Source organism: Ambystoma mexicanum, chromosome 1p, assembly GCF_040938575.1.
Source record: "Ambystoma mexicanum isolate Mex_15411 chromosome 1p, UKY_AmexF1_1, whole genome shotgun sequence".
Lineage (NCBI taxonomy): Eukaryota > Metazoa > Chordata > Amphibia > Caudata > Ambystomatidae > Ambystoma > Ambystoma mexicanum.
Window position 1 is genome coordinate 975,589,525 of NC_090921.1, and position 22,450 is coordinate 975,611,974.

Sequence of the window (22,450 nt, forward strand, 5' to 3'; positions counted from 1 at the left end):
TTTTTAGGGGGGGTTGGAAAATTATATATACGGGGTGTGGGTTTTGGGAATACATACAAAATGAAAGCGAATGGGGGGTTGGGGTGGAACACCCCCCAAAAATAATTTTTTAACAATTTGATGGTTTTTTTCGTTAAGAAAACCACAGGAAAAACCCTCTGGAAAAAACCTGCGAAAAAACATCCTGTGATGAAATGACATGTAACCAAATAAACAACCCCTGCAGCTTCTAGATGCACTCATTTTACATATTACTTTTTTATTTTAAATCCTGCATACTAAGCCATGATTCTTTCTTTTCTAGCAGAGCCACACATGTGAAATCGGCTGAAATATCGAATTAAGTTGGCATTGAATGATCCTGTTCTTATTTTATCACATTAATTCAAGGATTTCAGCATTAAAAAGCCAAACTCCTCTTCAAACGAAAAATGCTGGTTAACAACTTTGCGCTTACCATCTTTCAAATTTCATTGGCATCACTGCTTTTTTGTTAGTCCAATGTAAACAATTTTAATTATCACACAACAGACATAGACATCCAAAATCACAACAGCAGCCTGCTCTGCTGAGTGTGAAAGGAACCTATTTTCAGCTACTTTCAGTGCAGACATTATCCAATCCTGCCTAGACACGGTAGAATTTTAGTCCTGAAGTCGCGTGTATGGAAAACTGTCTTAATGTGCAAACTGTTGTATATCATGGCCGGGACTCTCTAGCAGTCATCCCAATTAATAGCAGAGAACCCTCAGGCCCATCACTGGCTCCCAGCCACAAGAACGGGAGACTCAGCCATGGAGCAAAGTTTACGGTCTTTTATTAACAAACAAAAGTGACAGCGATCACACCAGAAATACAATTATCTTCTTTGAGCTCTCGTCTTCTCAGCATGTGTCACCCAGTTTTATCCCGTTGTGAGATCACAAATTCAAGTTCCAACTCAAAAACCTATCCGCTAGTTGCATTACAATTAGTCCCCCTCTGTCGGGCTCAGACCAATTCCCACAGAGGCCTTCGAGTCAGCACACACATGGTGGACGACCACTCTGTTTCTGATACCGTTCTTGTTTTCTTAAAGTTCAAATCATGCACAAGTTCTTTGTTCATACAATGTTGCCCCTTGCAACCTTGAGCATCACGCAGCCCAGATCGGTTTACTCTTCTCCCGACTCACCGGCTGTGCTGAGCTTGTTGTTGTCACTTTGTTGTCGGAGTCAAGGATGGTACCACAGGGGCAATATCGTCTCCCTGCCTTGGCCATCAATGCGGGACGGCCCCATGTACCCTCAACAAATGCTGCATTGTTCGTCAGTTGGTATTCCTGGTCTTATGTTTCTTTTCCTTGAGGTTTCCTGAAAGTCGTGATCCTTTCTTGAAAAGGGCAAGGGCCTTCTTGCCGTCCTTTCTGGTTTTGCCGCCTTTTTCCTCGATTTAAACTGCCATCCTGGAAAAACTGCTTCCTCATGCGTTTGTCCTCGCTCAGAGTGTTATTTCACGCTCCGCCTTTTATCCATGTGGAGAAGTGTGATGGAAGTCAGGTGTGTATAATTAGCAGTAATTGCCTGACTCTGCCTGACCCTTGTGTTGGGAAATGTTAGTTATACGGCTCTAGTGTTAGTCCGTTGTTGCTCACGATAAGCTGCCTGTGAGAAAGTGTACGTGTTGCAAAAGGGGGGGGTGTTGAGTGTCTAGATATCCTACCCCATACGATGGGGAAAGGGTGTCATAAGGAAGGGGATACAGCATCTCGACCTTCGTGTGTCCTACTTCCACTCCCCGAAGACCCCCTATCTATGTGATCCTGCCGCACTCGTCCACCCCCACAAACTGGTTCAAATAGCGATGGCCATCTCCTGGCCACCTGGAAGATAGATACCCGGGGACTACTGAGTGGGACACCTTCAGGTTTCTCCTAGTACCCTTGTGGTAATCTTGTTTGTTTCCACTTCCAGTTTCTATATAGGAATGATGTCAAGACCTGAAAAAAATGTCACGATCCCCCTGACACTTTTTTCACAGGACACACTGCTGTATTACACTGCGATTCTGAAGGCACTAGGATGACTTGCTTCACCAGTGCCGCAATTGTCTCGTAAAAGCCCTCGTCTGCTTCCCTCGATAGGAGATATTGTCTCGTCCTCGGTAAAATAGCCTCTTGTTAAAGCTTTATCTTGACCGCCCATATCCCTTTTAACAAAGCCACGTCATAGGAACTATTAGCCGATAGGACACTGGGTACCCGCCCTAGCTCTTCCTTGACAAATGGTGGTGGTGGTTTTTGCAAAACAGCCATTTTATGTGGCAACTCCCTGTAATGTATTTCTACCCAATGTGTAATGCTCATGTCAAACACCACCTCGCCATCTGATTGATGGTCCTGGAATAACTCTTCATCTGTCACGTCAGTCAACCTTTACCCTTCCCCTACTGCAATTACAGTCCTCCATGATCGTCCTGTATCGCCTGTTCCGTGCAATACTACTCTCACTTTTCCTTTTTTCTCATCTATGGGAATCTCTGGTCTAAATAAGAGTTTGGTGGGTATGTGTAACAGCCTACCCCGTTTTTCTGGAAGCCACGCAATTAGTGTTCAGTCAGCTCATCATGTCTCTACCCATTAACTTCATTGGTGTCCTTTGGGAATATAAGAGTGGCATGGTGAGGTAATGTTTCCCTACAGAAAGTGGTAGTTCGTCACTGAAAGGAACCAAATCCGTGGCCCTAGAAAATTCCTGCTCATTCATGGCAATGCCCGACCTTTGGGAATGTCCCCTCTCTAATACAGGATCTAGTCTCCCCCAATAAGTATTGTCACCTATAGTCACCCCTATACGTGGTTCCTCAGCCGAATAAGGTGCAACTCATAGGATTGAACACATCAGGTCTGTCTGCGGGGTGTCCTGTTGGGGATATAATGACAATCCCCTCGCCGTGAATGGATTGCCTCTGACAACTTTCGCATGGGAGCCGACATTGTCGAGCCCACATGTGTCGTGGTTATGATATTCTGTTGAACCAGTGTTTGCTGCGCGGGTTGCGATTGTTGCATGTGCCCCTACGTGTCTAATTCATGTATCTTGGGTTGGTACTGGTGCGTTTGCATGTCATGAGTATGCGCCTGTTGTGGTGCGTACATCTGCGCTTGCGTGTCATCTTGTGCATAATAGTCAGTCTGCTCTGTCTGTTATGTGGTGTGAGAAACCTGAAGGTGTCTCTCCTGCTAGTCCCCAGAGATCTGTCATCCAGGTGGCCAGGACGCGGCCATCACTTTTGGATCCAGTTTCTGGGGGTGGACCAGTGCGGGAGGATCACCTGGATGAGGGGTCTTGGGGAGTGCAAAGGGGATACCGGATGATGAGACGCTGTATCCCCTTCCCTGTAACACCTTTTCCCCGTCCTACCAGGTAGGATACCTAGGAACTTAACCACCTTTCCCGACACGAACACTTTCTCACTGACGGCTCACTGTGCGCGACAATGGACTAACACCAGAGCCAATGAACTGACATGTCCCAATACAATGGTCACGCAATTACTGATCATTACACATACTTGACTTCAATCACACTTCCCCAACACGGATAAAAGGCAGAGCATGAAAGCACACTCTGAGTGAGGCAAAACACACAAGAAAACGGCAGTTCCAAGATGGCAGCGTAATACGAGGAGAAAGATGGCGAGAACAGAGAGGGTTGCAAGGAGGGAAGTGCCCTTGACCTTTAAAAGACTGTTACTTTCGTGATCCTTGGAAAGTAAGAAACCTAAGACCGGGAACTAAAGCTGATCAAGCCAGCACATTGTGTCGGAGGTACCCAGGGATCTCCTGTGTTGATAACCAAGGCAGGGAGGAGCAATTGCCGCTGTAGTACTGTCCTACAAAAAAGCAGCATCAGTAAAGACAGCGCAGCCTGTGAGGCAGAGAGACTGATACCAAACCAGCCTGTGTTTTGAACCGAGATTGCAAGCGGCAACATTATATGAAGATATCTAAAGAGAACACTGTGTTAGACGCATGTGACGAGTGAAGCGAATATAATTGGAAACCAAAGGAGTGACTGAACTTTGGGAGGCCAAGAAAAGATACCGTAGACAGAGTGGTCTGGCACCCGTGGGTGCATGTCTCTGTTAAGTATCCAACTGATGCTGTGAGAAAAGTGGAATCTTGGGATCGAAGTGGTCCTTCAATGGGTCAAGCTGAACCCTGTGACCATTCGAAAGTATTTGATGGTTTAATGTATACTGTGATAGGTCCGAGCCCGGTTTAGGGAGACTAATTGGGTAATTGAAAGGGATCTGAGCCTGACTGAGAGGCATCCGGGGTGAACCGTGAGTCACCTGAGAGAGAATATTCTCTGAACATTGGAATAAGAGGATCTGATCCCGGAAGAGGGGAATCCAACTTTGAACTTTGGTTTTTGAAAGGGATCTGAGCCCGGCTGAGGGGGATCCAGGGTCAGCACCCAAATTGAATACTTGTAAAAAGGAAAACACTTTAGCATCTTGTTTGTTTGTACATCAGGCCCTCTGAATCAAGAGACTTTTTAAGAAGTAGAGAGACTTGGATACAGAAGGTCCTGATGCTGGTAATGGAACTGTATCCTTGTGCCGCAGAAGCCGTAGTGTGTGCTTTGCTCGGGTGAACCGCCTTGCCCCGTGCTGAAAACGTGGGCAAGGAAGGCCAACGGGCCGAACATCCTGACATCATTTTGTGATCACTTCTTTTCATGAACACTACCCCACACCTTTTATAAATTAGCGGTAAGGACTGGCAATAGGTTTTTATAGTACAGGATCTTTTATTTTGACAGGACTCCACTAGGTCTTCATTATTATTATTTGATGGTCGTAGCTTGCTCCCATCTGTAGATTTATGTTTAGATAGGTGTTTATCCCACCGAAAGGTCACTAAAAACAACTCTGGTCACTTGTGTCTATCTTACTGCTGAAAGCATGCTTCCTTACAGTGGGTTGTGGCTGCATTCCCTGTTCTGAGGCATCCCGCCCCTATGTTTATACACTTGTGATAAGTGACCAATTTCTATGCACACCATACATTGTGGAGGACCCCCCATTGGTTGTTGCTGTCCCCCATGAAATCCTCCTATGTTCTGCTGCATGGGGTGTCCAAACCCTCATCCTCGAGGAACCCCCCCTCGTCCTCTTGGGCATTGATTCATATCCCCTCACCCTGCAAATCCTTCCCCCTTCATCTGCGGTCTGTTCTGTGCATGCCATGCTATTACTCCTTCTCCGCTGGTGAACATCGCCCCTTCCATTGTATACTTAGATAACCTCTTTTGCACAAACTTAGCTTCTTCCTGTTTTCTTTCCTTGTGCTTCTTTTTCACATTCTCTTGTGTTAGCCTGCAATAGTGCACTATGGTTAGTTGAATTTCTGACCATGGCTTAGCCTCCATCCCTACTAGCTTCTTCTGTTGTTTTTGCACTTGGTCTGGTAACCCTTGACATAATAAGTTGTAAAATAACCCCACTGTTTTGCCCCACGGTTCTCTTGTCTCAAAACACCATCTCTCTTGAATCTGTTGAATGTATTGAACTGGATCTTTGTCCTCACTCATTTTGCGTGCCATGATCGCGCTTATGTCTGAGGTTCCTGGTTATTGTACCCTTAGAGCCTGCCATACGGCCGCTCAGCAGTTGTTAAAGACCGTGTCATCATTTGCTGTGTTCTGTGCGTGCTGTCACTCCTGGCTACTCTGCTCTTTTCCATACATTGTCAGCTACGTCCCCAAGTATAGTTGAGAGTAGACATTTTATGTCTCCCACTGCTAATGTCGTCCCTGCCGTCAATCTTTCGATTTCATAAATCCATTTGCTAGCCCCTGTGGTTAACGATGGTAGCTTGCATCTTATGTTCTTTTTGTCCATTTGCTGCCATGGTATGTACTGGGGTCGCCCACCGCCCTTCTCCAATAATTGGAATTGTGCCAATGTCGTCCCTCCGTCCTGTCTCCCCATGACTCCAGTAAAGGTGAATGCCTTTGTCATCTGTCGTGTTCCGTCCTGGCAGGGCCCTGAGCGTCTGCCTATACACAGTGATATTGTCTGTGCTCCGCGATCCATCTTCGGGACACTTCCGTCACCCTTGGATATCCTCTTCTCTACGCATACTGTCTTCGCCTCCCCATATTGTATCTTCTGCCTGGGCTTGCCTCCCTGGAGTGGGAAGAATATATTCTCTCTTCATAGTCTTCACTTCCTTGTAAATCTCCGTCTGACCCCATGGTCCCAACACTACTGTCACTATCCTCTTCTCTGTTATCCCCAAAACTGAGTCTCCTTAATATCGTGTCTTCCCGCTGTTTTCCCTTTGCTCGATCTGTAACCCCGCTTTTCCCGCTCACCAAGGGTTCAGCATGCATATCTGTCTGTGGTGCAACCCTGCTGTTTCTCCTGCTCCTGTACTTTTCTCCTAACCTTTTTTGTATACCTTCCCTTTCCTTGTCATTTAAACGTGCCAAGTTCATCTTAATCTCTCCCGCTTTTATTGTACGCCTTTCTTTTCTCTCATCTTTATTTCGTCACTTCTGTGTTCCTCTTTCTCTACTTCAGTGCCCCTTAACGAGCTGCTTGATTTCTAACCTCCTTCCTTATTCGCAGTTGCCTTTCCTACTCTTCTTCTGCTTTTCTCCTTGCTATGTCGTCCAATTCTTTCTCCCTTTCCCACGTTTCCGTTTGCTCTTTTTCCCTTCGCAATCTTTTCATTTCCTTAGCGGCTTTCTTACTTGATGATTCTTTGCCTGCTTGTGCTGTCTCACTTGTCGTTTTCCCATCCAATTTGAGCAATATCTCTCCGCCTATCCATTTGTTTGGTACTACTGATTCTTGTCGTTCATTAAGCCCTATTTTCCCCAGGTCCTCCTGTGTGAGCTTCGCTTGCATCTCGCTGCACTCACTAAGTTTGCTGCTAAGGTCTCGCGCTGCTTTACTTGCTTGCCCAGCGCTGCCAGGTGTGCTTTCGCTGTTAAACACTGGAGGTGCGAAAGTGGGATTGGTGTATCCCGCTGCTGCTTTTAATTCATTCATGGGGTAAAATCCCTTGCTTTCTGTGGCTGTGTCTGTGTCCGCTGTTTGAGGAGGGGGTGGGGGAGCCGAAGGTTGTTTGTCCCCTGGGTCCTGTTGGCTCAGCATTCAATGACGCTGAGTCGGGTCCCCTTCCTCGTCCCGAAGCATTTTCCACATTTCTAATATGGCCAATCGTTTGCTTAGTTTACACCCCCTGTATGCTACCTGCAAGTAAGTGGTGATTTGTTGCTGCACACATTTGGAAAAACCTCTCTCTTTGGACCATGGCCTTGCTAACGTGCTTTCTCTGTCACGGATCCATTCCACGCTATACTTGCATATTTTCTCATGAGATTGTGGGAGGGACTTGCAGAAATGCTGAAGGGGTGTGTCCCTCATTTTGTTACCTTTTTATATACCGCTTTATTAATACTTACTTGACCACAAATTGGGAATTTCGACGCATCCAAATTCTGAGCAATACAATACAACATCCTTTCTTTGCCTCTCCGGTTCACTACCATAAACACAGGCATGCTCCCCGCTCCGCCTCTTTGTGCTCAGAAGGCTCCAATCACAATACTACCCGTGAGCATCTCAGATCAGCCCACGGGGCCCAACACTGGTTCTCAATCAGTCGTCAAACTACCCAATACGTTTTACCGTGTTCTATTTAGTTCAAGTCCTATTAAACTACCTCACAGGTGATGTCACCACTACCGTAGCAGATTATTATTTCGATACTCGATTTTTCAATACGTCTGTCTGCTTATGAACTGCCCCAAACGCAACGACAAACACAACATAACGTGTATACGACCGTCTTCTGTCCCCTAGCAGGGAAATCAAATACCTCTTGTGGTCCCTTTTCTATAGCGTCGCCTTATAGAAATATACCTCTGCTAGGTAAATCGGGAACCCACATTCCGCTAACCAATATACCCAGGGTAAACCATTATATACTCATCCACGAACCAAGTTACACTTGCCTAACTTCACAGGAAAAACATTACATATTTATTATTATTATTCTTTTTTCTTTCTGTTTGCAACTAACCTGACCATCTAAGCTGATTGCCCAAACTGACCACCTAAAACACAGGCATTCTTACACAACACAAAGACTTCAACAAAACCATCAAGCGAACCTTCCTCCCCCATACTTTCCCATATAGCTCAGGCTTTACTTACACTCCACAATCCGCTGAGGTCTTTCGGACACCGACTCTTCCACAACCTGCCGTTCTGCCGTCCGGTCCGATGGGTGCCCCAGGGGAAGCGGGCAGGAGTTTTCCTCCAAATGCAGCTCCTTTCGACCTTCTCCTTGTACACACGTGTTGTTTGGTGTCCGGGTCACCACACAGCCCCTCAGGCATGCAGCAAGACGATACGGTTTTGCCACCGAAAAAGCCTGTTGTCTGTCCTCTGCTACCACTTTGTATAGCGTGGCCGGGACGCTCTAGCAGTCATTCCACTCACTCGAGAACCCTCAGGCCCATTAATGACTCCCAGCCACAAGAACTGGAGACTCAGCCATGGGGCAAACTTTACTGTCTTTTATTAACAAACAAAAGTGACAGGGATCACACCAGAAATACATGTATCTTCTTGGAGCACTCATCGTCTCAGCATGTGTCATCCGGTTTTATACCATTGTGATATCACAAATTCAAGTTCCAGCCCAAACACGATTGGGCGGATCCATTGGTCAATTTGGGTGGACTACATAAAGACAATATATGGGTTAGTTTGACATTTGGATAGCCATATGTAGTGACTCCTCCTAGGACCACTTCTACTAGCATTAGTCTACACTGTTGCAGGGTTGCAGATTTGGCCCTTGCAACAAACGATATCCCCATGTGAAAGGTGGATTTGGATTGGTCTGGATGTGTCCTCCGATCCCTGGGACCTTAGACAGTTCTCAGACTGTGTGTACCTTTTCAAGGCAATGAGTAAGAGCATGGAGGTTCGAAGCATCCCCTAATGTTTACTTTTACTTTAGTCAATTTATAACGCGCTGCCATGCACCCTGAGGCGTGAGGGCGCATACAAAACAGACACACATGGTAAACAGAAAAAGATCAAGGTCATCAGCAAGTAAAACGAGGGGGCGAGAAAATGGTAAATGTGAAGGTCCGTGGTCAGTAAAAGCGCCATGTTTTAAGGGCCTTCTTGAACAAAGTGATAGAGGGATGCTGTCTGAGAGTGTATGGAAGAGAGTTCCAAAGTTTGGGTGCCGTGATGTAGAAAGCCCCGTTCTCGACCTTCTTGAGTTTGCAGCGCTGGAGTGCTAACAAATTATGGTTGCTTGACCTTGAAGCCCTACAATTGACTTTGTCTAGGATGTGATTTTTCAGGTATTTGGGCATTATGCCAAGTCTACATTTAAAGACTATCGACAGTAGTCAAAATTTAGAGCGTGCCTCGACAGGCAGCCAATGTAAGGCGTGTCGGGCAGCTGAGACATGGTCATGACAAGCTAAACCCATTGTTACTTGGACTGCACCGTTCTGGACTACTTGAAGTCTGTTGGGATACATTTTTCCCAGACAGACAAGGAGGCTGCTACAATAATCGATCTTTGCACCAACTATGGCTCTGGCGATGGTTTCAGCGTTTGCTTGAGAGATGAAGGGTCTGAGATGGGCTAATAGTTTCACGTAGTAGAAGGAGGCAGCGACAACGCTGCTCACGTGAGCTCTCATATTGACATTGTCTGATCACCCAAGCCTGTCAGTCCAGCTGCAACACTTGTAACTTCTTCTCCCTGGTCCGATGGGAACGGCCCCCTCCGTCTACCTTGGCTGAATGTACATTGTCCTGGTCAGCTGGGTCACGTGTATTGGGACCACGAAGTGAAGCCCTCTCGTCTGTAATTATGAGGATTGTAGCCCGAATTTCTGCAGGTGGCTTATTGTCTTGGTAACTGGAACTTTCTGTCCCTGCTTCGCCTTGGCTGAGCGCCCTGTTTCTGCATGCCTCTGGCTGTATCGATCGAGTGAGCTTGTCCTTGCGCTCGATACCTGTCTCTCCTTTGCCATCCATTATCAGAGACCTATAGCTCCTATATCATTCCTTATGGCTTCTCCATGTTAGTAGCAGTCAAGCATGTGCAAGCTAAGTGTACACATTCTTTGCCTCTTGCGGTTTCAGCTTCAGCGAAAGATATGAACATAGGAATATGTATGTGTGCACGTCCTCTGCCTAGGTGGGTCATGAGCATGTGCTTCATTCCTATAGGAAATAAACTAGTGCACGTTCATGTAACTTCATGAATGGATGAATATGTACTTCATGTATAAACGCGGCTATGTAGTGATGTCAGTGGTGAAGTCATTGCTTTCTGGTTTTGCAGTCAGTCGACTTGCAGGAGCGATGTCATTTCCATATAGTCCAACTCATTGATTGGGTACGGTCTGAAAGGTTGTCTGAGAGAATAGCGCTTCTCACACCTGCAATACATAGAAGACTGTAGTGATGGGCCTAAGAGTGAGGCACCTCTGTCGTTTCGCTGCCTTCCTGTTGAGAGTTGTGTGGGGGGCACGAGGGTCAGATTTGATCCCCCTTCTACACTGTCCCTCACGGTCCTAGGCTGCAGAAGTGTTATTACTATCCACCCAGCTCAACTGCACCGTCATAACTCAGTGAATGTGGAGAATGGAATGTGTTTACACATAAATGTCTAGTCAAAGTATTCGTGTTGTAATGTTGCCTCTACTCTATTGACTTAATGTGTGTGCAGTCAATGCTTGCCTTTTTTTAGGCCTTACGGTTTTCCAAGCACTTTCGCCATTACCTGCTCAAGCGGTCCAGATATGACTTTCAAAAGCAGGCACTTCCAATAATGTTCTCTCTTTCAGTTACACTGATCAGGGTGGGGAGCAATCAGAGGACTATGAGAGCGAGGAAGAGTTGCAGCAGAGGCTCCTTACTGCTGCCCTAGACTTTGTGCCAGAGCATGGCTGGTCATCTGATGCCATCGCTGAAGCTGCCAAGGTAAGCAAAGAACAAACGGTCACAGTGTTTAGAAGGCACTAGAGGGTGAGACTTATTCTGATTGAAATGGACTTTTGTTTTGTGTGGGGAGAGGCACTGATGGATTTCAGAAGCTCCTTTTGTACTCAATGTATTTCATTGTTTCTTGTCTCACTTGTCTGCTTTTTTCCGACGTTGCTCCAGCATAGCATTCTCTCACTCCCACTTTGTTTTAACCATTTCTCTCAGTTCCTTATCCCTCTTGCTCCCTCTCTGACATGAGTGTCTTCTTTCTCTTGCAGTCCCTGGATCTCTCCCCTGCTGCTGCTGGGATGTTTACCAATGATGGAAGTGAGCTGATCCTACATTTTGTGTCCCAGAGCAATGCTCGTCTGACTCAGCTGCTAGAGGATGAGCACAAGCTGGTGCAGTTGGGCCAGGCAGAGTGAGTATCATTCATCTTAGGATGAACAGTCTACAACACCTTCTCATCTGGGCCTCTTTTACACGCATAGTATCTCGCAGCTTTTAGGCAGTGTGGACAATTCCTTATGTAGTCAGACATTGCAGTAGCCAGACAAAGCAGATTGTAGGGAATTCTCTTGCGAACATGCACCCTTGGCTGGCAAGGTGAGGCGGATTGAGCACTTAACCGCAGAGCGTCTGTGTGAAAAGTCCCTAGAACACTTATTCAGTTGGTAAAGGCAGCTTTGATTTCGATATGTTTTAGTCCTGCATTTGCTGAGGTAGCTGAGCCTGGAAGAGATTGTATACAAAAGATGGGCACCAAAAATGGAACATTGGCTTAGCTGGCCAGGTGGAATGTTGTAGTTGTTGCAGTACCTACTTAATAGAGCACCGACCTAAAGTTAACTCAGAAAAGATGTGTATGTAACCCCAGGCTGGTGTAACCAATGACCCATTATGGATGTAAAATAAAATCCTGTCCAGCACCTTGGCTCTGTAGTGCAAAATAATGGCAGACAGTTGTGCACATTTTAAAAACATTTTTATCATGTCAAATGGAAATGTGAAATCGAAAGGTGTTTCACCTGAATGTACCTTTTGTTGTTTGCTATGTAAAATGTACCCTAAAGGTGTTTTAACTGTAATACTTCACCTTTGTTCCATTGTTAACCCTGCAACCTCTGGAAGAAAAAGAAAACGCAGACACCATTTTAAAATGCCATACTTACCTAATTGGACACTTCATCACTGGCAACCCTTAGTTTTGTCCCAGCTTGGGAACACCTGCTGTAATTTGTAAAATGTAAAAAATGAACTGCCACCCTTATGAGGAAAGGTACAATTGTGCCGTATCCTTACTAAATGTGTGTGTACTTATACATGTGAAATCCCACCAAATCTTCTGATTCCCACAAAATCTGCAAGGACAGAGCTGAGGGGAAAGTGATCTGAGGAGAACTTCTGTGCAAAACAGTCCAGTGAGTCATGGATGAGCCCTGCTCTACGCCTGTGATATCTGTTAGACAGAATTCTCAGAAATGTGCTAATTCCCTTACACCTTAGAAAACCCCAGCTCTTTTTGCTGGACTTAAGGACTTTTAATTTCTAACCTGGATAGAGTGTGACCTTTTTCCCACTCTATGTATTTTTCTGTGATTTGTACTCTTGTGTTTGTTTTGACTTTGGAGTCTGACAAACTCCATCGGCATCATCTTTACATTGTGACACAAAGCACCTTCAGTGCATTGGCACAGGGAAGTCTCTTAGATTTCCCAAAGGTTTAAATACCTTCTCTTGGTGAAACTACTGTTTCCAAGAGCAGTGAAGTGAAATTGACTTCACTTACATTTTGTAACTTTCTAGACCCAGCACACACTATCTTACAATAGGGCGCTGGAGGGGTTACTTAGTATCTTTGTCTAGTCTCTCATGTAACTCTTTTGTTACCCTTTCTACAATTAATGGCTGGTGGCAGTGGTTTACTTTTTACTACCATTGTGTGTTTTTACCGCAGGCTGCAATTGCAACTGCAGTAAGACACCCATAGGTGCCCATTTTATCTAAATGCCCCGGTCTTCTTTTTTCGCCATTTCTTGTTGGAAAGGTCCTTCTTGAGATTTACTCTGCATGTCAAACCAGTTTTGATCCCTTTGTTAGTTTGGTCTTTGGCGGGATTCACAAGTGAAGCCTGCCTCTGGTTCCAACGTGTCTAGCAGGGCAGTAAGCGAGGGAGGTGCCCGAAACTCCCTGTGGTTAGTCTCCTGGTTATACAGGAATGCACCCAAGAGGGCTGCCCTCGGAGGACAGCCACCCTGCTGTGTGAGTGACAGCTAGGCTACGAATGAATGGGAGAAACTTGCATAAAAGGCAAGGCTTTTTGCTTGGAAGGCAGAGTCGACCACTGGACGAAGGAATCGGAAGAAGAACTTGGAAGAGATGCCTGCTGCAACTCCTGTACCGTTGGTTTGCCCAGTGAAGCCCTGTTGCACTGCTGAAGCTCCAAATTCACCTCGACTAGAGAAGACCTGCAAAGGACGACCCCTACACTTGGGTTGGTGGGACCAATCGACCCCAAGACATCTGGAAATCCTCTCGAAGCTGGCTGTACTTGCATTGCTGCTGCAGGAAACGAAGTGCCAGGAGAGGAACACCAGAATTGAGTGAGTGTCTTTAAATTGGACCTGAGCTCCAGGAAGATCCTTCGTACTCCCAGGAAGCAGGACTGACCAAGCCTGAGCCACCTCGACAGATTGCTGGACCCCAGATGCGAGGAAAGTCCAAAGTGGTATAGAAGAACCGCAGTGTTGCTATTTACTGTAGACGCGAGGAGCTGAAACCGTGACATGCCGCTAATTTGAAGTTTTCCCATTGCTGCCGCTGACCTTCAATTTGTAGTGCAGGAGTCCCCAGACGTCCTCCCTCTTGTCCCCACGACTGAGACCCAGGAACAACAGGATCTGCAGACTTACACCAGAACAGAAGCCAGTTGGGCCCAATTTCTTCTAACCAAAGGTACTGTAAAACTAAGGGGAGCCTTGCTTGTTCTCAGTTGAGACTTGTCTTGGTTTCATTTGCAGAGTTGCTTGCAGCTTTGCCCCTCACAAGCCTCCCATCTTGTGGCCCTACAGTGGTTCTATTTTTTCTACAAAGACCTCTAAAACATTGTGCAAGACTTTTACTTACCTGCAAGAAGTGCTTCAGCTCACCTAGACTTTTGCTCAATTAACATTGGCTGGCCTGGCTCCCTTGAAAGACTCTTCTGACATCTGACTTTGTGCTTTACTTTTCCTCCAGGAAAAGGTTAATTTACTTTGCATTGGGGGGTTCAAGAGTACTTACCTGCTTCAGAATATGTGTGTAACCTTTGTTTTATTCCCAACCCCCTTTTCTGTGATACCAAACTCTGTATTGCTCTAGATTAGGCTTCTCCAACCTTTTTGAATGTGGGGCCGAAGCATTTGCTTTTTGTCACCCAGTGGGCCGGCGAGCCAAAAGTCAACACCCTCACCCAAAGCAACATATTAAAAAGCGATATTGTGTGACCTTTGACACAATAGCATCACAGGCAATGATGTGCCATGCAGTCCCAAAGATATCTTTTGGTGTCAGTGGCAGTGAGTATCTATGGAAGCCCCTCCATCAAATGATCCGAGGTCAGTTGCTTGTGATTTCTTTCAGTGTATATGTGTTAATATTTTCCTGAAATAGTGGGGGCGACCAAGCGTAGCGAGGGAGCTATAAGGATCTAGGGAGGGTTGGGGGTCGGGGAGGTTCCCCCTCCAAGAATATTTTTTCAGATATGGAGTCGAAATGGTGCATTTTACAGCAGAAAAGGTGACTAAAAAGCCGTAAATTTACAATCGGTTTGAAAGGGGAACATGAAAATTCCATGTCACCAACAGCAGACAAGAACATTTTACAACACAACACATTTTAATGATCTATGTGTCCACAGTGTAAGACCGCACTGTCACTGATGTAACACATTGTCATGCTGGTTTTGCTCAAAATATGCCACTGTAGCAACATGTCTATCCCGGCTGTTCCCAATTTAGGCCAGTATTGTCCTGTACAGAGCATGATTGATGCTGCCTGAGCATGTGCAGTGTGCCCAATAAATATGCCAGCTTATCTCTGTAATACACATTCATTACTTCTGTGTTAATGATTGATGCTGCCTGTGCAGTGTGCCCAATACATATGGCAGCATATCCCTGTAATACACATTCATTACTTCTGTGTTAATGATTGATGCTGCCTGTGCAGTGTGCCCAATACATATGGCAGCGTATCCCTGTAATACACATTCATTACTTCTGTGTTAATTATCGATGCTGCCTGTGCAGTGTGCCTAATACATATGGCAGCTTATCTACTGTAATACATTCATTACTTCTGTGTTAATGAAAGAAGCATAATCCAATTCAACAGATAAAATGTGGAAAAGCGATCACCCAAAGGTGAACCTAATTGAAGAAACGCAATGTGAGCACAATCTTGTATGAAGAACTAGACATGGCCGGGTGCCCTCCTCTCCCAGGGCCCAGGAGCGGCCAGTGCGCCGGTACTCGGATCACTCCAGCCGAGCTGAGGGCCATGTTGTAGGAACCGGGGAGGGAATTGACCTCATGGTGTCTGCTGTAAAGCCCACAGTGTCTTGGATCTAGTGGGCTACAGTGTTATGCGCTCGGAAAAAGCACTCCCCAGCTGGCCTTCCTCCAACAGGGGCACGGACACCTCCCTAAGGGCTGTTTTGCCTCATCCAGATTAGCACTTGTCAGTTGCAAAAACAAAAACTAGATGGAGCCCCATGCATTTTACCTGCTGTGCTGCTTTTCCGAGTATGGATGGCTGGCGTGATTGTGTTGCCTAGCCATTTTGGCAAAGAATTAACTCCCACATGCGGTAAAATCATTCCTTTTGTGACGCAATTTGAACAGTAGCCAAGGGGGAGGTTTTTGTCAAAACTTGATGCAAATTGTACCCTCCCTCCCCAGGCAGAATGTTCAAACATTAAGGCGGCTTTTGAGCCTCCGAGATACTTTTGGCCAGATACTTGTGTTTCAGTGTATCTGGCCAGCAGTATCTCAGAGGCTCAAAAGCACTGCATGCTGCAAACATACGTCGGAAAATATAGCAGGCCGTACTTCCCACTGCTGGAGGCAAGGAGATCTAGGCCTTGGTGTGCACCGCAGGTGGCACTGTGAACCTGGGCTGAGCTGCTGGCTCACGCAGGCTCTGCCCTGGGCTCAGCAACGCAGATGTGTGAAGGTGGCGCTGTGTGCCCGTCACTCCACCCACACACATTACGTGATTATGATTTCCATTGGCTGAGAAACAGCCAATGGAAATAGCCCAATGGAAATAGTGTTACCGTGCAAGGCATGTGTTTATTGTATTTATTTCCGCTACAACCTGCCTTGCATGTTAACAGTATTTCCATTGGCTGTTTCTCAGCCAATGGAAATCGTAATGTGTGTGGACTACGATTCCTACCCTGAAACTGCAGCCACAACACTCACTGCATATAAAATAAATGCTAAACATACAAAAGTAACCCTAATGCTTCGTCTGTTCTCTTGGGCTTCGAGGGTCACATAAAATGGCTTGGAAGGCCGCATTGCGGCCCTCGGGCTGCATGTTGGACAATCCTGCTCTAGATGTACCAGTGATATATAAATGTCCACAGTGCCCTAGTTATTTAAGTCAACTCAATGTAGGAACAATCTGTGTGCCATCCCAAATGGGTCCTTGCTGATTTAGAGAAACTAAGAGTGTGTTTTTTAAGTGTATTTTTGTGTTACTTATATATTGCTCCCTTCTGAAGAGGGCTTATCAACTGACTGCTAAGTAAATGAATAATTGTTTAATCAAGAAACCTTGAGTGTAAGAGTTTTTTTGAATATTTGTCACTGTGAATCTCTGTGTAAAAACCCTACTGCTCACATTGACCTCTCCTGAGATAAGCCTGGCTGCTCAGCCACACTACCAACCTGTGTAGTACAGACTTATACCAAAGGTTGGGTTCCTATTGCCAGGAGGTCAAGGTTGCTGTAGTCTCCCAAAGGGTACTGCACACAATCTTGCCTAACAATATCCCTCATCAAAGTCCCCTTCAGTAACAGAGCCCTGTTATACTGACCAACATTCTGCCATTATATCTATTGAAGAACTATGGTCCAATCGGTTCCAGGTCGGTGCAGAATCAATCAGAAGAAAAAGGCTGCCTCGGCTATGGCCCTCTTTTGGCCACTGCCATCACAGGTGAAGGAAGACAAACACAAGTGTCCGCTGCCACCTGCGCTAATTTATCTTAAACAAGAAAAAAACAAAAACTGCTGCTTCATATGTTGTGCCCCATAGGCAAGGGGAACACCATGCAACAGAAAAAAGGATGACAAGAGCTCTTGTTTCTGCCAGTTTCCTTGTGCTGTAAGCATGGAGCTCTGCAACACAATACATTGTTGCTGCTTCGATTCCCAATGGGAGTGCTGCAGGGTTAAGTTGGAGGCCCAGTATGTCATGTGCTCTCCTTACGAATCTGTGATCTGCTCCAAACTTGCCACCTAACTGTGGCTGCTGTGTCCCAGGTACAGAGAAGTTCAACGCTTACATGCCCTCAAAAGAAGAGGTGCCACTCCTGGTTGGTGCTACATGCGCACGCAGGAAGCAAAGGAAAGACCGGCAGCTGTTCTACCCAGTAAAGCAAAGTAAAAGAAAAAGACCGCGTTTGACATCAACCCAGCAGTGAAATATGCTTTCCGTGCACTGGTGAGAACAGAAAAAACCTCTGCTTATACGCCCTGTGAGGAATTGCCATCTGACAAGGGTGCAAAACCCTGGCCTTTTGATTTTTAGTACCTGAAATGATGCAGGTGGTTCCTTCTCCGAAGGGTTAATCTACTAACCAGATCCCCCTTTTTTGCAAATCCATGCCAAAGGTGTTAGGCAGAATTGCATGCAGTACCCTCTGGGACCACCACATACAATTAGGACTACAGGTGTAAGCAAAACCAACCTTTGGTATAAGTCTGTACTACACAGTTTTTGGTAGCGAGCTGAGACGCCAGGCTTATAAGGTCTTACAATCACAGTAGTTCAAGTAGACACTTAAGTCAAGGTTTCTTGGTAAAAACACGTATTAATTTATTACACATTCATTTAGAAAACATTCACTAGAAGGAGGCAACTTAATATTATACACAAACACACTTCAATACCAAACCAATAAGTTTCTGAGTAAATTGGGCACCCCTGAAATAGGGGCAAAATGGCATTTCAGTTACTTTGAATGGGAGAAAAGGCACAAGTTAATAGAATAGATCACAAATACTTTCTTAGGCAGAGCAAATAGTTTCAGTTCACTAGAGGACTTGATTCAGTTCAATAGGGCTAGGCCAAAGTCAATGGGCTAGTGTCTTGGATAGGAAAGAGCAGTTTTTGTAGTAAACGGTAAAGTCTTTGCCAATGTTCTCAGAAGTAGTTTGAACGAAAAAGAATCATATGTTGGGTCACAAGCTGATTAGGCCTGCAAGTTGGGGAAAGTTCCATGAACTTCCACCCCAAGAGGTACATTCTCAAAAAAGATGCAGCTGAAGACATTGGCTGCTGGCAGTTCCTGCAGATCTTGCTGTTCCTGAGCCTCAGTCATGGGGACAAGAGGGAGGACATCGGGGGACTCCTGCACTGCACGGGGACTGGTCAAACAAGCTGGGAATTGGAAGATCTTCGGTTCGAGTCGCTGTCTTCAAGCACACAAGCTGGTGTCCTTCCCCCGGGTTAAACCTAACCAGCTCCAAGAATGGTATCCAGGTGGCTTATGAGTTGATTGGTCCCACCAACTCAAGGAAGAAGTCGTCCTTGAAGGGGCTTCTTAATTGGTCCCACCAACACAAGGAAGAAGTCGTCCTTGAAGGGGCTTCTCTGTCGAGATGAACTTGGCAATTCGGACCTGCAGCAGGGCTTCACCGGGCAAACCAATGGTCCAAGAGTTGCATCAGCCGTCATCTTCCAGCTCGTCTTCAGTTCTTTTATTCCAGTGGTCGACTCTGCTTTCCAGTCCAAGAGACTCGCCTTTTAAAGTTTTCGCCCTTTAATTCCAGCCTAGCTGTCACTCACCCAGCAGGGTGGCCGTCCTTGCCGGACAGTCAGCCAGCCAATCAAGCCAGACTGCATTTGGGCCTCCTACGAAACTATGCACAGGGAGTTTCGGGCACCTCCCTCACTTCCTGCACACCCCAGACACTCAGGCACCAGAGGCGGTCTTCATCCTGAAGCCCGCCAAAGGCGTAGGCACAAAGGGACCAAACCTGGTTTGGCACGCAGAGACAAACTCTAGAAAGACCTTTCCAAAAACAAATGGCGGAAAAAGAAGATCAGGACCTGTTTAAACAAAGGGGTTTAAGGCGCCATCTTGAAAAACATGGTTCCCGCAATTTTTAGCTACTGGTGTTCACGGTTGGGAAAAATCATGGTAGTTCGTTGTAAAACCACTGCCACCAGCTATTTCAATAGGAATGTGTAGCATTTCAATGCTACATGAGTTTCTAGACACAGGGGATACTAGGTCACCCCTCCAGCACTATATAGGAAGATAGTGTATGCTGGGTCTAGGAATTTAAAAAGACTAGTAAAGTCAATTTGACCTTACATTCTCTGGGAAACAGTAGTTTATCCCAGAGAAGGTATTTAAACCTTTTGGAAGTCTAAAAGACATCCCTGTGTTACTGCAATGAAGGTGCTGTGTAACACACATGAAAAGATGATGCCTATGGAGTTATCTTAAAACTCCATAATCAAAGAACACAAGAGTAAAACACACATCAGAATACATGAGGGTGAGAAAAAAGGCTCACACATTTTTTCTAGGTAAAAAATATCAAGTTCCCAAAATCCAGCAAAGTTGCTGGGGGTCTCTAAGGTGAAGGGAATACTCCTACGTCCCGTCCCCTTCCCTCCATACTTATGGGGGACATCTCTCCGTCCTGTGGGACGGGACCGGAACACTTTGTAAAAAGCATCCAACAAATGTTTTTCAAAAATGTGTGCTTCCTCTCTTTCTTGCGCGGGGCCCGGCACGCGGCCGTATCCCCGCCCACCTTGGCTCTGCCCTGCGCATCGGCCATCAGTCCTTTTCTCTGCTCGTTCGGGACTGGACGCACTTACATCCGTGGAAGAGTTTCTTCCCTTTTTTCCTTTCTGGCTCTCGCTAGAGATCGTGTACTAGTCTGTCTGTCGTTCAAACTAGACTTTCCAGATTGTTCATCGTGTCTCCGACGCTTTGCGAGGGCGGATCCCCATCGTCTTTGTTTAGAGTGTTTGGGTCCGGATCACCGTTGGGACTCCTGTTTTTACTGCGACTCCCTTTCAGTCCGGGCACTTCAACGTCGGTTGGAGCGGTGGGAGGAGGTGTTCCGACGAACTCCTCCTTCGCATTTTCAGGCGTTCATCGACGAAAAGAAGAAACGCCCGGTAAATTCTTTACTTTTCAGAGCACCCCGGCCGGGGGATACCTTTCCGGGTTCCTCCCGGGCCGTGAGGGGCATTGATCGCTCTGTCACCGGGGATTACTCAGAGTTTTCTCTGAGGGTCTCCGTAAGGGGCCTGTGGATACCGGAGCACGCTCCGAGGCCCCTCCTGTGGGGGCTGCTTGTAGGCCCAGTTCTACTGAGTCGTGGGGTACCGGAGCTTGCTCTGAGGCCTCTCTATCGGCTTCCCTCAAAAATAAGACCGGGGTGCGCCCCGAGGCCTTGGTGGGGCTTGATGTTACCGAACGGATGTTCGAGGCCCGCGCGAATAAGGCTGTTACCGGACCTGGGTCCGAGGTCCCTCGTACAGAGGCAAAAGCTACCAACATTTCTGAGGGGCCTGGCAAGGCCTTATCGGTGAAGGTTGTTTGTCACCGTTTCCGCTCTTGCGGCGACACCAGATCTGTTGAGGGGGCAAAGAAGGAAAATTCTTCTTTTACTGGCAGGCCAAGGTCCTTCTGTGAAGGCTAATTTGGCATTTCGCAGAAATATTCCAGACCTCATAGTACAGGCTCTGCCGAGGTTCCTCATGTTAAGGCTAAAGTTAAGACCCCTGATCCATCGACGGGGACCCCTGCCTCACTTCCTCACGTGCCGCAGTTCCTCTCAGGTGATGACAAAATGGCGCCCGTTCCCGCCATGACCGCAGCGGCCATTTTGGGTGCTACCCCTACAACTACGCCATTGGCCTCAGGTGTAGGGCTTGGTTCCGTGGGTGAACATAGAGTTCCTTGTGTGCATCCTTATCGGCCACTTTATGACCGGAACGCTTGGATGCCCCTTCCGCACAATGTTTCGTTTCCTGCGGTGTCGGCACCTTTGATTTATGTGGATACATTGGTGGATGGGCCAGTGTGGCACCCTTCCCCGTTACATCCCTGGAATTGTCCCCCCCTCATGAGAGGCCTCCTTTGGTTCCAAAACAGTCCCCGGAGGACGCCTTTTTTGGCAAATTTCAGACTCTCATGCGTACCGACCCCATTAGTGAATATTTCAAAGGGCTTTTTAGGGAGATATGTCCGCCTGCGCCTTCGGCTCCACCCGTTCCTCCGGTGGTTCCGCCGCCGCCTCCCTTGCCTACGGTGCCTTCCCCGACTCTTCTGCCTTTGCCCCCGTTGTCCCCCATGGACAAGGCAGCGCCCGACACGGTTCAACAGGATCCTGAACTGTCGGATGACACACAAGGCGATCAGGACAACGAGGACCTGCCCCGCTCTATTAGAGCTTTTCATGACCGGGTACTGGACATGATGAGCTTCTTGGATGTTCCGGTGCCTGAGGCACCCGCTCCGCAGGAGGGCGTGTTTTCTGGGACGTTCACCCTGTCTCCTTTGGAGCGTAGCGGCCTGTTCTTGCAGAAGGACGTTCTGGCCGAGGTCTGCAGTGTCTGGGAAAAGCCACACTCTGGACTTTTCGCCATTAAGAAAATTGACGTGCGATACAGGCTGCATTCTTCGGAAGAGGTGGCCCTGTCGTCTTGCCCGCCTCCCGCCTCCCTCCTCCACAGTGGTGGCTGCGGCCACTTTGCAGTCCAGGCCTGCAGCATCCTCTTCCACGATGGCTACTCAGGTTCTGGGAAAGGAGGATAAGCTACTTGCCTCCCTTGGGAGAAAGATTTTCGCCAACTCGGGCTTGCAGCTCAGGCAGGCCAATGCCGAACTGGTGTTAGCGGGGGCTAATATGTGGATGTGGATGTGGAAAGGTCTGTCAGAGTTTGTGGAGTTCATCCCGGTCGAGAAGCTGGAAGACTTTAAAGCGGGATTATCCGACGCCAGGGTCTTGGCCAAGGATCTCCGGGAGGCTGCGGCTCATCACGTAGACACCTCGGCCCGGGGCCTTATGCTGGGGGTTGATACCTCACGACAGGCGTGGCTGCATGCCACCAAATTCTCAAAAGAAGTGCAGGACAAGGTTTTGGACCTTCCGTTTGATGGGAAGGAGCTCTTTCATTC

General features: G+C 47.0%; 1 protein-coding gene across 1 annotated transcript in view; it reads left to right on the forward strand.

Moving 5' to 3' along the window:
* Positions 1-22,450, forward strand: part of COQ9 (coenzyme Q9) — a 188,244-nt gene that overhangs the window by 72,967 nt on the left and 92,827 nt on the right. The window contains exons 3-4 of the mRNA XM_069654096.1: positions 10,890-11,025; positions 11,307-11,449. Of these exons, the coding sequence (XP_069510197.1) occupies positions 10,890-11,025; positions 11,307-11,449 (279 nt within the window). The remainder of the gene's footprint in view (positions 1-10,889; positions 11,026-11,306; positions 11,450-22,450) is intronic.